Here is a 14,540-nt window from a genome sequence, read left to right as displayed (position 1 = left end):
CACTCACTCACCCACCCACCCACTCACCCACCCTCGCCCACTCACCCGCCCACTCACCCGCCCACTCACTCACCCACTCACTCACCCACCCGCCCTCACCTACCCACTCACCCACCCACCCGCCCTCACCTACCCACTCACCCACCCACCCACTCACCCACCCTCGCCCACTCACCCACCCACTCGCCCACTCACCCACCCACTCACCCACCCACTCACCCACCCACCCACTCACTCACTCACCCACTCACCCACCCACCCACTCACGCACTCATCCACCCACTCACCCACCCTCGCCCACTCACCCACCCACTCACCCACCCTCACCCACCCACTCACCCACTCACCCACTCACTCACCCACTCGCTCACCCACCCGCTCACCCACCCGCCCACCCACCCACCCACTATCAGGCTCTTTGCCTCCTCACCCACACCAACCAACATGTCCCACCTCAGCTGGTCCCATTTGCCCCTGTTTGGCAGCTCATTCCATATACCTTCTGAATGAAAAAGTTGTCTCTCAAGTTCCTATTAAATCTTTCTCCCCTCATCTTAAATCTATGTCCTCTGGTTCTTGATTCCCCTACTCTGGGCAAAAGACTCTGCGCATTCATCTTATCTATTCATCTTAACGTCCAAACTCCGTACAGACAGCACCCGTAGTTGGGATCGAACCCGGGTCTCTGGTACGGTAAAGGGCCTGTCCCACTTAGGCGATTTTTTGGGCAACTACAGGCGACTGCCACAAAACTTTCAACATGTTGACAATTTTTCGGCGACAGTGGCGACAATTTCTGCTGCCGTAAGTTGTCGTAGGTTGTCGTAGGTGTTGTCGTAGGTTGTCGCCAGGTGCCGTAGGTGAATTCCATTAAAACCAGTCCCTGGCAGTCGCCTAAAGAGTCGCCTAAGTGGGACAGGCCCTTTAGGCATCAACTCTACAGCTGTGCTATTGTGCTGCCCTCCACCTCTATAAGATCAACCCTCATTCTCCTGCGCTCCAAAGAATAAAGTCCTAGCTTGCCTAACCTTCCTACAGCTCAGGCCCTCAAGTCCTGGCAACATCCTTGTTGCCCTTCTCTGCCTTCTTTCCAACTTATTGGTATCTTTCCTGTAGCAGGCTGACTAAAATTAAACACAATACTACAAATGTGGCCTCACCAATATCTTGTACAACTGTAACAGAATGTCCCAACTTCTATACTCAATGACTGATGAAGGCCAATGTCCCCAAAGCCTTCTTGATGAGCTTATCCATCTGTAATGTCACTTTCAGGGCAGTGTGAACCTTCACTCCTAGATCCCTGTGCAGCAGCAACACACTCTCCAGGGCCCTGTGTAGCACCAGCCCCAGTGGAGATCTGAAGTCCTCACACATTCCCCAGAGGGCTCCATCTTCCTTGCTGCCCTGCTTTACTTATATCTACATAATCATGCCTCTATATAGGCAGTCTACATGCCTGGCACAGTGGCACAGTGGTAGCCTTGCTGCCTCACAGCACCAGAGACCCGGGTTCGATCTTGACTATGGGTGTTGTCTGTACGGTGTTTGTACGTTCTCCCCGTGACTTGCGTGGGTTTTCACCGGGTGCTCTGGTTTCCTCCCAAATTCCAAAGACATACAGGTTTATAGGCTGAAGATAGACACAAAAAGCTGGAGTAACTCAGCGGGACAGGCAGCATCTCTGGAGAGAAGGAATGGGTGACGTTTCGGGTCGTGACCATTCTTCATGAAACTTTACCCATTCCTTCTATCCAGAGATGTTGCCTGTTCCTCTGAGTTACTCCAGCATGTTGTGCCTATCTTTTGTTTAAACCAGCACCTGCAGTTCCTTCCTACAGGTTTCTAGGCTAATTGTAAATTCGGTAAAATTGTAAATTGTCCCTCATGTGTGTAGGGTAATGTTAGTGTGCGTACTCAGTGGGCTGAAGGGCCTGTTTCCGCGCTGTGTCTCGAAAGTAAACTAAACTTGGCGGCAGACAGCCGGCCGAGTGTGGTGCAGTGCTCGGGCTTCACTCACCGCTAGCACATGCTCCAGCAGCTCCATATAGCCCACCGTGCACTCAGTGGCAGAGTGCAGCGCTCGCTCACACACGTCCTCGCTCACCGCCGAGTGGAACGCCGCTTGCTGCCCCCACGTGGAGAGAGAGAGAGAGAGAGAGAGATGCAGATGTTAGCGGTGGGTGGCGGAGCAAGGCCTTGCTCACAGCTAGCGGAGGCTGCTACCTACCTTGCAGGCTGTCAGCATGTCCACCATGGCCTTGCGGCTGAGATTGGCCGTGGCTATCACCTCATCCTGGCGGCAGGAGTTACCTGCGGCCACCGCCTTGGCCGTGGCTGTGGTGATGCCCTTAGTCATCCGAATGAATTCTTCCGGTGTGTAGGTCTTGGCTGGCACTTCCTGCGATTGGAAAACCTGGAATTGAAGTCAAGATTCAGCATGAAGGATACATGCAGGAAGTATCTCATTAGACCACTGGCAGGGGCACTGTTACCTCATTGGACCACTGGCAGGGGCACTGTTACCTCATTGGACCACTGGCAGGGGCACTGTTACCTCATTGGACCACTGGCAGGGGCACTGTTACCTCATTGGACCACTGGCAGTAGGCAGTGGTGTCAATGATCCAATGGCAGTCGGGCTGTGGTGTTCTCATACTGTCATGGATAAAGGCCATTTGGCCCAAACAGTCTATCCTGACCATCAAGAATCCATTTGTGGAGGAAGGAACTGCAGATGCTGGTTTAAACCAAAGATAGACACAAAAAGCTGGAGTAACTCAGCGGCACAGACAGCATCTCTGGAGAGAAGGAATAGGTGATGTTTCGGGTCGAGACCCTTCTTTATATTGAGAGTTAGGGGAAAGGGAGACAGATATAAACGGCAATAGAGAGAGATATAGAACAAAGAAATGAAAGATATGCAAAAAAGTAACAATGATCAAGGGAGCAATCCATTGTCAGCTGTGGGCCAGGTGAAAACGAGTTATACAGATAATTAAATTCATCAGAACACCGATGACTAGTGTGGGGGAGGGAAGGAGAGCGAGCGGATGCAAGAGTAAAGCCCCTGTCCCACTTAGGAGACCTAAACAGCAACCTCTGGTGACCTTGCCCGTCACCCAAAAAAAAATCAAGGTCGAGGTGACCTGCAACCTCCTACCACCTCCCACACATATGTTGAATACCTTCCTCGCCTATGAAGAAAACTGGCGTCGACTAGACCTGCGATAAAAAAATGATCGATTTTCAAAATGGGTTGTAAGCTGCCCAAGAGAAATATGTGGTGCAATAATTTGTACTCATTTTCTTTTATTCTCCTCACATCCTCATCACCCCCTTTTATTTTGTACTTGTCAACAACACACGTTGCATTGTTGCAATGCCCATTGTGTGGGGGAAATTGGAGCACCTGGAGGAAGCCCACAAGGTCACAAGGAGAACGTGCAAAATCTACACAGACTGCACCCAAGGTGTGGATCGAAACCTGGGTCTCTGGCGCTGAGAGGCAGCGGCTCTACCAGCTGCGCCACTGTGCCAAGGCGCCACTGTGCCACTGCGATGCCTTATTTAGGTTCATGGTAACTGTTTTCACAAAGATGGATTCATGTTGATGTTGGAATGAAATGAATGCGTGAAATATGAGACAGGATGAACACAGCAAAAGAAGACACAATAAGAGGTTTACTGCCATTCAAAGTGGATCATCAGCAGATCCCAGTGAAATCTGTTCGAGCGAGTTCAAGAAAGCAAGCATGAATTTTCTAGAGGCTCCGAATAATACAGTTCTATCCCACTCTTTACAAAGTGGGGAAGGGATAAGCTGAGTAGTTACGCCAGTTGGCTGAACTAGTGGCTGGCAACTTATTGGAATCGGTTCTAAGAGATGGTATAAACTCCCATTCAGCAAAGCATAGATTATTCAGAGGTAGATTATCAGACATCTCTCATGTGAGGTGAAACTTCTTGAATCCTGTCGGGAGGTAAAAAATAAGTGTTGATTTGGAGAAACAATTTGCCGTGGTCGATGTAGATTTCAGCAACGTTCTGTAAAGTTACATTGCATGGATCCTGGAGAAGCCAGCTAACGGGATAGGGAATTGGCATTATGGAAGGAAGCAGAGGGTAATGGTGGAAGGTTGTTTTTCAGACTGGAGGTCTGTGATTAGTGGTGTGCCTCAGGGATCAATGCTGGGCCCATTGCTGTTTACATCAACGATTTGGATGAGAATGTACAAGGCATGATTGGATGAACTTTGGATGAACTTTGAACTTGGATGAACTTTGAGATCCGCACTCTTCTGAAGTCCAGACACAGGGCATTCATTTCCGATGATACAGTGGCCTACATGAAGTCCAGATACGACCTTGGTAAGGCCATCAAAAAGGCCAAAAAGGGACTTCTGCTCCAAACTGGAGGATGAGACAGATGTTCGGCAGCTGTGGCGGGGCCTGAATGCAATTACCTCCTACAAGGCGAAACCAGGAGGCAGCTCGAATGTCGGAATGTCCCCGAAAAGCACCTGGACCTGATGGTATACCCGGTCGTGTTCTAAAAACCTGTGCGGACCAACTGGCTGGAGTTTTTACGGACATTTTCAACCTCTCACTTCTGAGGTCTGAGGTCCCCACCTGCTTTAAAAGGGCATCAATTATACCAGTGCCCAAGAAGAGTAAGGTGACGTGCCTCAATGACTATCGACCAGTGGCACTAACGCCGGTGGTGATGAAGTGCTTTGAGAGGTTGATCATGGAGCAAATCAACTCCTACCTCGACAAAAACCTGGACCCACTGCAGTTCGCTTACCACCACAACAGATCAACGGTGGATGCGATCTCGCTGGCCCTCCACTCCACTCTGGACCACTTGGACAACAAAAACTCATATGTCAGGCTGTTATTCATTGATTACAGCTCGGCATTTAACACAATCATCCCCTCCAAGCTGGTTACCAAACTCGCAGAACTGGGTCTCTGCGCATCCCTCTGCAATTGGATCCTCGACTTCCTCATTCACAGACTACAGTCTGTTCGTATTGGTGGAAATGTGTCAGCCTCGATAACAATTAGCACGGGAGCACCTCAAGGCTGCGTGCTCAGCCCCTGCTGTACTCACTCTATACTCATGACTGCGTAGCCAGTCACAGTGCGAACTCTAGCATCAAGTTCGCTGACGACACCACTGTTGTGGGGCGTATCACTGATGGGGATGAGTCAGAGTATAGAAGAGAGATCGAGCAACTGTCCATATGGTGCCAGCGCAATAACCTGGCCCTCAACACCAGCAAAACCAAGGAACTGATTGTGGACTTTGGAAGGAGTAGGAGGGGGACCCACAGCCCCATTTATATCAATATATGGTTGAAAGGGTCAAGAGCTTCAAATTCCTGGGCGTGCACATCTCTGAAGATCTTTCCTGGTCCGAGAACACTAATGCAATTATCAAGAAAGCTCATCAGCGCCTCTACTTCCTGAGAAGATTAAGGAGAGTCGGTTTGTCAAGGAAGACTCTCTCTAACTTCTACAGGTGCACAGTAGAGAGCATGCTGATCGGTTGCATCGTGGCTTGGTTCGGCAATTTGAGCGCCCTGGAGAGGAAAAGACTACAAAAAGAAGTAAACACTGCCCAGTCCATCGTCAGCTCTGACCTTCCTTCCATTGAGGGGATTTATCGCAGTCGCTGCCTAAAAAAGGCTGGCAGTATCATCAAAGACCCACACCATCCTGGCCACACACTCATCTCCCTGCTACCTTCAGGTAGAAGGTACAGGAGCCTGAAGACTGCAACAACCAGGTTCAGGAATAGCTACTTCCCCACAGCCATCAGGCTATTAAACCTGGCTCGGCCTAAACTCTGATTATTAATAACCTATTTTCTGTTATTTGCAGTATATCAGTTTATTTATTCATGTGTGTATATATTTATATTATGGTATATGGACACACTTATCTGTTTTGTAGTAAATGCCCACTAAGTTCTGTGTGCTGAAGCAAAGCAAGAATTTCATTGTCCTATACAGGGACACATGACAATAAACTCACTTGAAATTGATTCAAGGCCAGGGCTCTAGGGAGTGTTGTAGACAGAGGGCTCTAGGAGTGCAGCTACAGAGTTCCTTGAAGGTGGCATCACAGGTAGATAAGCTGGCCAAGAATGCCTTTGGTGCATTTGTCCTCAAGTCCTCAATGAGTACCATAGTAATAATAATAATAATAATAATAATATATTTTATTGTCATTGCACATAAGTGCAATGAGATTTAGGTATGCAGCTTCCATCTGACATCATAACTTAAGTAACTACTAAAATTTAGGTTTAGATACCCCGAGAACATGGTTTGTAAAAAGAACATTAAAACAGTAAAATAGTCAAAACAGACTAAAGTGCAGATGTGTCTGTGCGACGTGACCATCCAAGGGAGACAGTCCGTGGGGGTGGGGGGCACTCAGCAGGGCCGGTTCAGAGCAGCTATAGCTCTGGGAAAGAAGCTATAGTTCTGTACTATAGTACAATAGTTGGGATGTTATGTTACAGTTGTATAAGACAATTGTGAGGCCACATTTGGAGTACCGTGTTCAGTTTTGGTCACCCTACTAAAGGAAAGAGTGCAGAGAAGATTTACGAGGATGTTGCCAGGACATGAGGGCCTGGGCAATAGGGAAAGGTTGAGCAGGCTAGGATTTTATTCCTTGGAGCACAGGAGAATGAAGGATGATCTGAAAGTGGTCTATAAGATGATTTGTGGAATAGATAAGGTAGATGCACTGTCTTAGCAAGATTGAGGAGATCAAGAACCTGATGACATTCGTTTAAGGTGAGAGGAGAAAGATTGAATAGGAACCTGAGGGGCAGCATTGTCATACAGTGGATGGTGGGTGTATGGAACGAGCTGCTAGAGGAGGTAGATGAAACAGGTACTACAACAACATTTAAAAGACATTGCGACAGATATATGTCTTGAAAAGGTTTAGACGGAAGTAGAGATGAAGTATTAATGTAATAGGAAGAATGTTGCAAATGTTGGTTTATTCCAAAGATAGCCACAAAGTGCTAAAGAGTTATTCTGCGGGTCAGGCAGCATCTCTGGAGCAAGGATGGGTGATATTTTGGGAGCCATCTAGAGATGTGCTGTAGGGATTAGTGCGAGGTCTTCCATCTTCATGATAAATCCAAATATTTATAAATGATTTAAATGCTGATAATCTGCGAGTACAACAAACCCAAATAAAAAACGGAACAAATTAAAGGAAATCTGGCCATAAATCAGGAAAATAAATAAACGGGATGTGAGGGAAGAATGGGATGGAGGGGGGGGGAAGATTTGCGGCCACATCCCGTGGTCAACTCCCTCCCCCGGCCCCAACCCCTCGCCCGGCCCCAACCCCAACCCCAACCCAGACCCAGGCCCCAACCCAGACCCGGGCCCCAACCCAGACCCCGACCTACCGCCAGCTCCTGCCTGATGCTCTCGATGGTGCCCTCTAGTGCCCGGGTGCCCCGTGTGGCTTCGTCCTCCACCGCTTTTACTGTCTTCAGAAGGGAGGTCACGTTTGTCACCATCACCTAGGAGAGATCATTGTTGTAGAAGGTTTGTTCACGGGCCCTGCCCCACCAACGCTAGACCCACTCCACTCGCTCATCTTTGTTTGTTCTTAGTTTAGTTTAGAAGTTCTAGGAGCAGAATTAGGCCATTTGGCCCATCAAGTCTACTCCACAATTCAATCATGGCCATATAACCATATAACAATTACAGCACGGATACAGGCCATCTCGGCCCTTCTAGTCTGTGCCGAACACTTACTCTCACCTAGTCCCATCTACCTGCACTCAGACCGATCTATCTTTCCCTCTCAAACTCATTCTTCTGCCTTCTCCCCATAACCCCTGACACCCTTGGCACTTTAGTTGAGGGATACAGTGTGGAAACAGGCCCTTCAGCCCACCGAGTCCACACTGACACCACAACATCCATCAACTGTACACGTGTTCTATGTTATCCCACGTTCACATCCTACACACTATGCAGAAACCAATTAACCTGCACGTCTTTGGAATGTGGGGGGAAACCAGAGCCCCCGAAGAAAACCCAGGCGGTCACAGGGAGAACGTACAAACTCCACATATTCAGCACTCATAGTCAGGATTGAACCCCGGTATCTGGCGCTGTAAGGCAGCAACTGCACTACAGCACTTCAGTCGCATCTTTTAATGCCATCTTTGTTCTGTATCTTTTGATATCCTCGACAAAATACATTCATTCCCAATTTTTCAGCCCCTGCCTCATCAGCATTGTGGGAGGATGTCCAGATTGTCACTTCCTGTACTGAATGTCCTGATTCCAACTGTTACACTCCCTTATTCAGGTTTTTCCCATCAGGAAGAAAAGTTATCCTGCATCTCATCAACTTCTTCACATCATTGAACACTTCAAACTTTATCACTCATGAGGTAGATCAGCCATGATTGAATGGCAGAGTAGACCTGATGGGCCGAATGGCCTCATTGTTCTCCTGGAACTTATGAACACTCAATCTTCTGCGCTCCGTTAAACCTCCCTGTGACCTGGTCTTGTCATTTACTCTCAATTATTGAAAAATATTTATTTAATTATATCAACTCAGGAAGAGTTAACTTGGGAGCAAGCCTAGTAGGCTAGAAGGGTGGGTGAATACGTCCACCCCTGCCCTGACCTGCCCTGCCGTACTACGCCAACCCTTCAGCCCACACCTGCCCTACTCTGCTCTGTGCCGTACCTTGGCTGCGCCCTTCAGCTGATACATGGACGAATCATCGGCCGGTTTCCCAGCCGCGCACTTCGTCGCGCTGATGAGGTCCGTCAGTGCTTTGGCCACGTCCTTCACCGCGTTAATCAGGACCACCTGCAAAATACAACACATGCTCACGTTAATTCCAGTCTGCCCGCAGAGCAACAAACCACACACTCTACTTATTACTTGAAACCTTTGTCCGGGCCCCACCTCTTTTCCAATTTTCACTCCACTTCTACAATCAGTCTGATGACACGACTTGAAACATCGCCTATTCATGTCCTCAAGAGATGCTGTTTGACCTGCTAAGTTGTTCCAGCATTTTACAAGGAACCTGATCATTAAGTTGAAAGCTGAACAGCCGCTATTCCTTGGAGCGCAGGAGGATGAGGGGTGATCTTATAGAGGTGTATAAAATCATGAGAGGAATAGATCGGGTAGATGCACAGAGTCTCTTGCCCAGAGTAGGTGAATCGAGGACCAGAGGATATTGGTTTAAGGTGAAGGGGAAAAGGTTTAATAGGAATATGAGGGGTAACTTTTTCGCTCAAAGGGTGGTGGGTGTATGGAACAAGCTGCCAGAGGAGATAGTTGAGGCAGGGACTATCCCAACATTTAAGAAACAGTTAAACAGGTCGATGGATAGGACAGGGTTGGAGGGAAATGGACCAAACGTGGGCAGCTGGGACTAGTGCAGCTGGGACATGTTGGGCAAGATGGGCCGAAGGACCTGTTTCTACACTGTATCATTCTATGACTCTATCACCTATTAGGGCTCAACATAGAGCTTAGAAATTTCATATCATAATCAATTCTCATATTCTCAGAAGTTAGTCTGAGCGTTAGTAACAATTCCATTCCATCACTAACCTCAACCTCTGTCTCCCACCTCAGCCCCTTTTCACCTTGCTGCCACGGACCTCCCCCTTGTTTCCTGCCTCCTCTTCTCTATTCTTTGCACCTTGAAACCTGCTCTCTCTTTAAAGTAACCCTACTCTGACCCCAAACTCAGGGAACTACATCTCTGCTCCTCCCTACATTGGATCTTCGACTTCCTCACCACCAGCCTGGTCAGACCAAATAGCCAACAATTCAATAACCATCACCACATGAGGTGCTGTCTGTACGGAGTTTTACAGTCGCCCGTGAGCTGCGTGGGTTTTCTCCAAGATTTTTGGTTTCCTCCCACGCTCCAAACACGTACGGGTATGTAGGTTAATTGGCTTGGTAAATGTAATAATTGTCCCTAGTGTGTGTAGGATAGTGTTAATGTGCGGGGATCGCTGGTCGATCGCGGGTCGGCAAGAATCGGTGGGCCAAAGGGTCTGTTTCCACGCTGTATCTTTAAACGAAACTTCATTAAATGTTCAGTGCAGGACAAAGCCAGTAAAGTCTGATTGATGATAGTCCAAGGGTCTCCAATGAGGTAGATAGTAGCTCAGGACTGCTCTCTAGTTGTTGATAGGTTGATTCAGTTGCCTGATAACAGCTGGAAAACAATTGTCCCTGAATCTGGAGACGGCGATCACATAGACCTGTGGACTGTGCCCCGTCCAACACAGGTACTCACCTCCCCATCATCAACTCGATCTACCGGTCGGGAGATGCTGTCTTAAAAAAGGCAGCTAATATCATCAAAGACCCACACCACCTTTGCCATGCTCTCATCTCGCCACCACCGTCGGGAAGAGGGTACAGGAGCCCGAAAACCATGACCTCCATGTTCAAGAACAGCTTCTGCCCAGCAGCCATCAAGTTCTTCAACACCGCACAACACTAACCTCAGCAAGTGTGACCTATTACGGACTTTGTATAGGTTACATAGCGGACATTGATTTTTACACTATTACAGTCTGATGATGTAGTATTAGTGATTATTAAATTGTTGTATTATTGGTTATTGTATATTTATGTGTGTGTTAGTGGGCCAGTTAAACTGCAGCGGATAAGATTTTCATTGTTCCATTGCCGATACATATAACAATATAAAATTGAAAACATTAACTGTGTTTTTCTCTGCAACTACTGCTTGACCTTTTAAACATGTACAGCATTGTCTGTACTGTTGGAAAAGGGTTTATGTTGTGAAATGCAGTTTGTCTTCCTATCTTTAATCACACAAGAGGCGTATACATTGGATATTTCACTGAAGCTTCTGACTTCACTACAAACAGTACGAGACTGTCTGTGTAACCGAGTTCTTTTTCAGGGCAGTGGCGCAGTGGTAGAGCTGCTGCCTTACAGCGCCAGAGACCCTGGTTCGATCCTGACTACGGATGCAGTCACAAATATAAAATTCTGAAAAGATTGGACAGGCTAGATGCAGGAAAATATTTCCCGTAGTTGGGGGTATTCAGAACCAGGGGTCACAGTTTAAGAATAAGGGGAGGCCATTTAGGACTGAGATGAAAAACCTTTCACCTCGTGCCTGGAGAGTTGTGAATCTGTGGAATTCTCTGCCACAGAAGGCAGTGTAGGCCAATTCACTGGATTTTTCAAGAGTGAGTTAGATTTAGCTCTCAGGGCTAAAGGAATCAATGGATATGGGAAAAAAGCAGGAACGTGGTACTGATTTTAGATGATTAGCCGTGATCATATTGAATAGCAGTGCTGGCTGGAAGTGCAGAATGGCCTACTCCTGCACCTATTTCCCTCTGGTTCTATGTATGGAGTTTGTACGCTCTCACTGCGACCATGTGGGTTTTCTCTGGGTGCTTCGGTTTCCTCCCACATACCAAAGACATACAGGTTTGTAGGTCAATTGGCTTAAGTGTCCAGGAATCGCTGGTTGGCGCAGATTAGGTGGGCCGAAGGGCCTGGTTCTGTATCTCTAAACTAAACTAAACCTGTGTCTCCCTGTCTCTGAGTGTTTAATGAACTTGTTATAACTGTCGGTGCCAGAAATGTGGTGACACTTGTGCACGGCCTAGGTGAGGTCTGCTGTATGATTTACCTGGTTGCATGCGAAATAAAGCTTTTCACTGTACCTAGGCACAGGTGACAATAGCGTGTTATTGAATCATTGCTGGCACTGGCCACAGTGAACATGTCCCTTACCTGTGTCTCCTTGTCACAGTGTACCTGCGGGCACCACCCCCTGTGAACATGTCCCTCACCTGTGTCTCTGGGTCACTACGTACCTGGATACAGCAGCCCCCTGAGAACGCCTCCCTCACCTGTGTCTCTGTGTACCTGCGGGCACCACCCCTTGGGATCATGTCCCTCACCTGTGTCTCCGTGTACCTGCGGGACCCAAGCTGGCCGCTCGCTGTGAACACATCCCTCACCTGTGTCCCTGTGCCTCCGTGTACCTGCAGGCACCACCCCCTGGGATCATGCCCCTTACCAGTGTCCCCGTGTCTCCGTGTGCCTGCGGGCACCATCCCCTGGGATCATGTCCCTCACCTGAGTCTCCATGTACCTGCGGGCACCACCCTGTGAACATGTCTCTCACCTGAGTCTCTGTGTACCTGCGTGCACCACCCCCTGTGAGCACGTCCCTCACCTGTGTCCCTGTGTCTCCGTGTACCTGCGGGCACCATCCTGTGAACATGTTCCTCACCTGAGTCTCCATGTGCCTGCGGGCACCACCCTGTGAACATGTCTCTCACCTGTGTCCCCGTGTACCTGCGGGCACCACCCTGTGAACATGTCTCTCACCTGTGTCCCCGTGTCCCCGTGTACCTGCGGGCACCACCCCCTGTGAACATGTCTCTCACCTGTGTCTCTGGGTCATCGGAGCCCAGGCTGGCTGCTCCCTGCTTCACCACTTCAGCCAGCTGGGTGATGGTGCTGACAGACGAATGTGCGGCCTGGGCAAGCTTCTCTTGGCTGGACGCTGCCCCAGACACCAGGAACTTGGTGTCCTCAACCAGAGCCTTGGCCGTTTTCAGGATGTTCTCCCTGGGTGGGGATGGGGGAAGAAGGCACACGTGTGAGAACCACCTTGGACCCAATTCATAGAGTCATGCAGCAATGAAACAGGCCCTGTGCCTAACTACCCCACGCTGACCCACATGTTCCAACTGTACGCCCCACCTATCTGCATCTTCTAAATCTTTCCTGTCCATGAATCTGTCCAAATGTTTCTTCAATGTTGTGATAGAACCTGTTGATTTATACCTCGTCCTCTGTCGGTTCATTCCAGATACTCACCACCCGCTGTGTAAAAAAATAGCCCCTCAGGTTCCTATGAAATCTTCCACCTCTTACATTAAACCTATTCCCCCTAGTTCTTGATTCCCCGACTCTGGAGAGGAAACTGTGCATTTACCAGATCTCATGATTCTATGCACCTCTATAAGATTACGTCTCAGACTCCTGCACTCCAAGAAATAACATCCTCGCTTGCCCAAACTCTCACTATAGGTCAAGCCCTCGAGTCCTGGCGACATCCGTACACTCTTTCCAGCAGCAGGGCGATGAGAACTGAACAGTGTACTGCAGGTACTGCCTCACCAACGTCTTAGAGTCATAGAGTGTGGAAACAGACCCTTCTGCCCAACTTGCCCACATCAACCATCATGCCCCGTGCCAACTAGTTCTACTTTCCCAAGCCTGGGCCATATCCCTCTAAACCTATCCTATCTACAGTGGCTTGTAAAAGTATTCATACCCCTTGAACTTTTCCACATTTTGTCACGTTACAACCACAAACGTAAATGTATTTTATTGGGATTTTATGTGATAGACCAACACAAAGTAGCGCATAATTGTGAAGTGGAAGGAAAATGATACATGGTTTTCAAATTTTTTTACAAATAAAAAACTGAAAAGTGTGGCGTGCAAAAGTATTCAGCCCCCTTTACTCTGATACCCCTAAATAAAATCCAATGCAACCAATTGCCTTCAGAAGTCACCTAATTAGTAAATAGAGTCCACTTGTGTGTAATCTAATCTCAGTATAAATACAGCTGTTCTGTGAAGGCCTCAGAGGTTTGTTAGAGAACATTAGTGAACAAACAGCATCATGAAGCCCAAGGAACACACCAGACAGGTCAGGGATAAAGTTGTGGAGAAGTTTAAAGCAGGGTTAGGTTATAAAAAAATATCCCAAGCTTTGAACATCTCACGGAACACTGTTCAATCAATCATCCGAAAATGGAAAGAGTATGGCACAACTGCAAACCTACCAAGACATGGCCGTCCACCTAAACTGACAGGCTGGGCAAGGAGAGCATTGATCAGAGAAGCAGCCAAGAGGCCCAGAGTAACTCTGGAGGAGCTGCAGAGATCCACAGCTCAGGTGGGAGAATCTGTCCACAGGACAACTATTAGTCGTGCACTCCACAAATTGGGCCTTTATGGAAGAGTGGCAAGAAGAAAGCCATTGTTGAAAAAAAGCCATAAGATGTCCCGTTTGCAGTTTGCCACAAGCCATGTGGGGGACACAGCAAACATGTGGAGGAAGGTGCTCTGGTCAGATGAGACCAAAATTGAAGTTTTTGGCCTAAATGCAAAACGCTATGTGTGGCGGAAAACTAACACTGCACATCACCCTGAACACACCATCCCCACTGTGAAACATGGTGGTGGCAGCATCATGCTGTGGGGATGCTTTTCTTCAGCAGGGACAGGGAAGCTGGTCAGAGTTGATGGGAAGATGGATGGAGCCAAATACAGGGCAATCTTGGAAGAAAACCTGTTAGAATCTGCAAAAGACTTGAGACTGGGTCGGAGGTTCACCTTCCAGCAGGACAACGACCCTAAACATACAGCCAGAGCTACAATGGAATGGTTTAGATCAAAGCATATTCATGTGTTAGAATGGC

General features: G+C 48.2%; 1 protein-coding gene across 5 annotated transcripts in view; it reads right to left on the bottom strand.

Annotated features, from left to right (window-relative positions):
- The window catches only part of tln2 (talin 2), a 310,927-nt gene that overhangs the window by 31,743 nt on the left and 264,644 nt on the right, over positions 1–14,540 (bottom strand). For all 5 annotated transcript variants that reach the window (XM_033014900.1, XM_033014898.1, XM_033014899.1 and 2 more), the window contains 5 exons: positions 12,489–12,672; positions 8,755–8,880; positions 7,448–7,564; positions 2,231–2,416; positions 2,021–2,128 (listed from right to left, as the gene is read on the bottom strand). In XM_033014900.1, the coding sequence (XP_032870791.1) occupies positions 2,021–2,128; positions 2,231–2,416; positions 7,448–7,564; positions 8,755–8,880; positions 12,489–12,672 (721 nt within the window). The remainder of the gene's footprint in view (positions 1–2,020; positions 2,129–2,230; positions 2,417–7,447; positions 7,565–8,754; positions 8,881–12,488; positions 12,673–14,540) is intronic.

This window comes from Amblyraja radiata, chromosome X (genome assembly GCF_010909765.2).
Source record: "Amblyraja radiata isolate CabotCenter1 chromosome X, sAmbRad1.1.pri, whole genome shotgun sequence".
NCBI classification, from domain to species: Eukaryota; Metazoa; Chordata; class Chondrichthyes; order Rajiformes; family Rajidae; genus Amblyraja; species Amblyraja radiata.
This window is presented reverse-complemented; position numbering and strand designations above follow the sequence as displayed.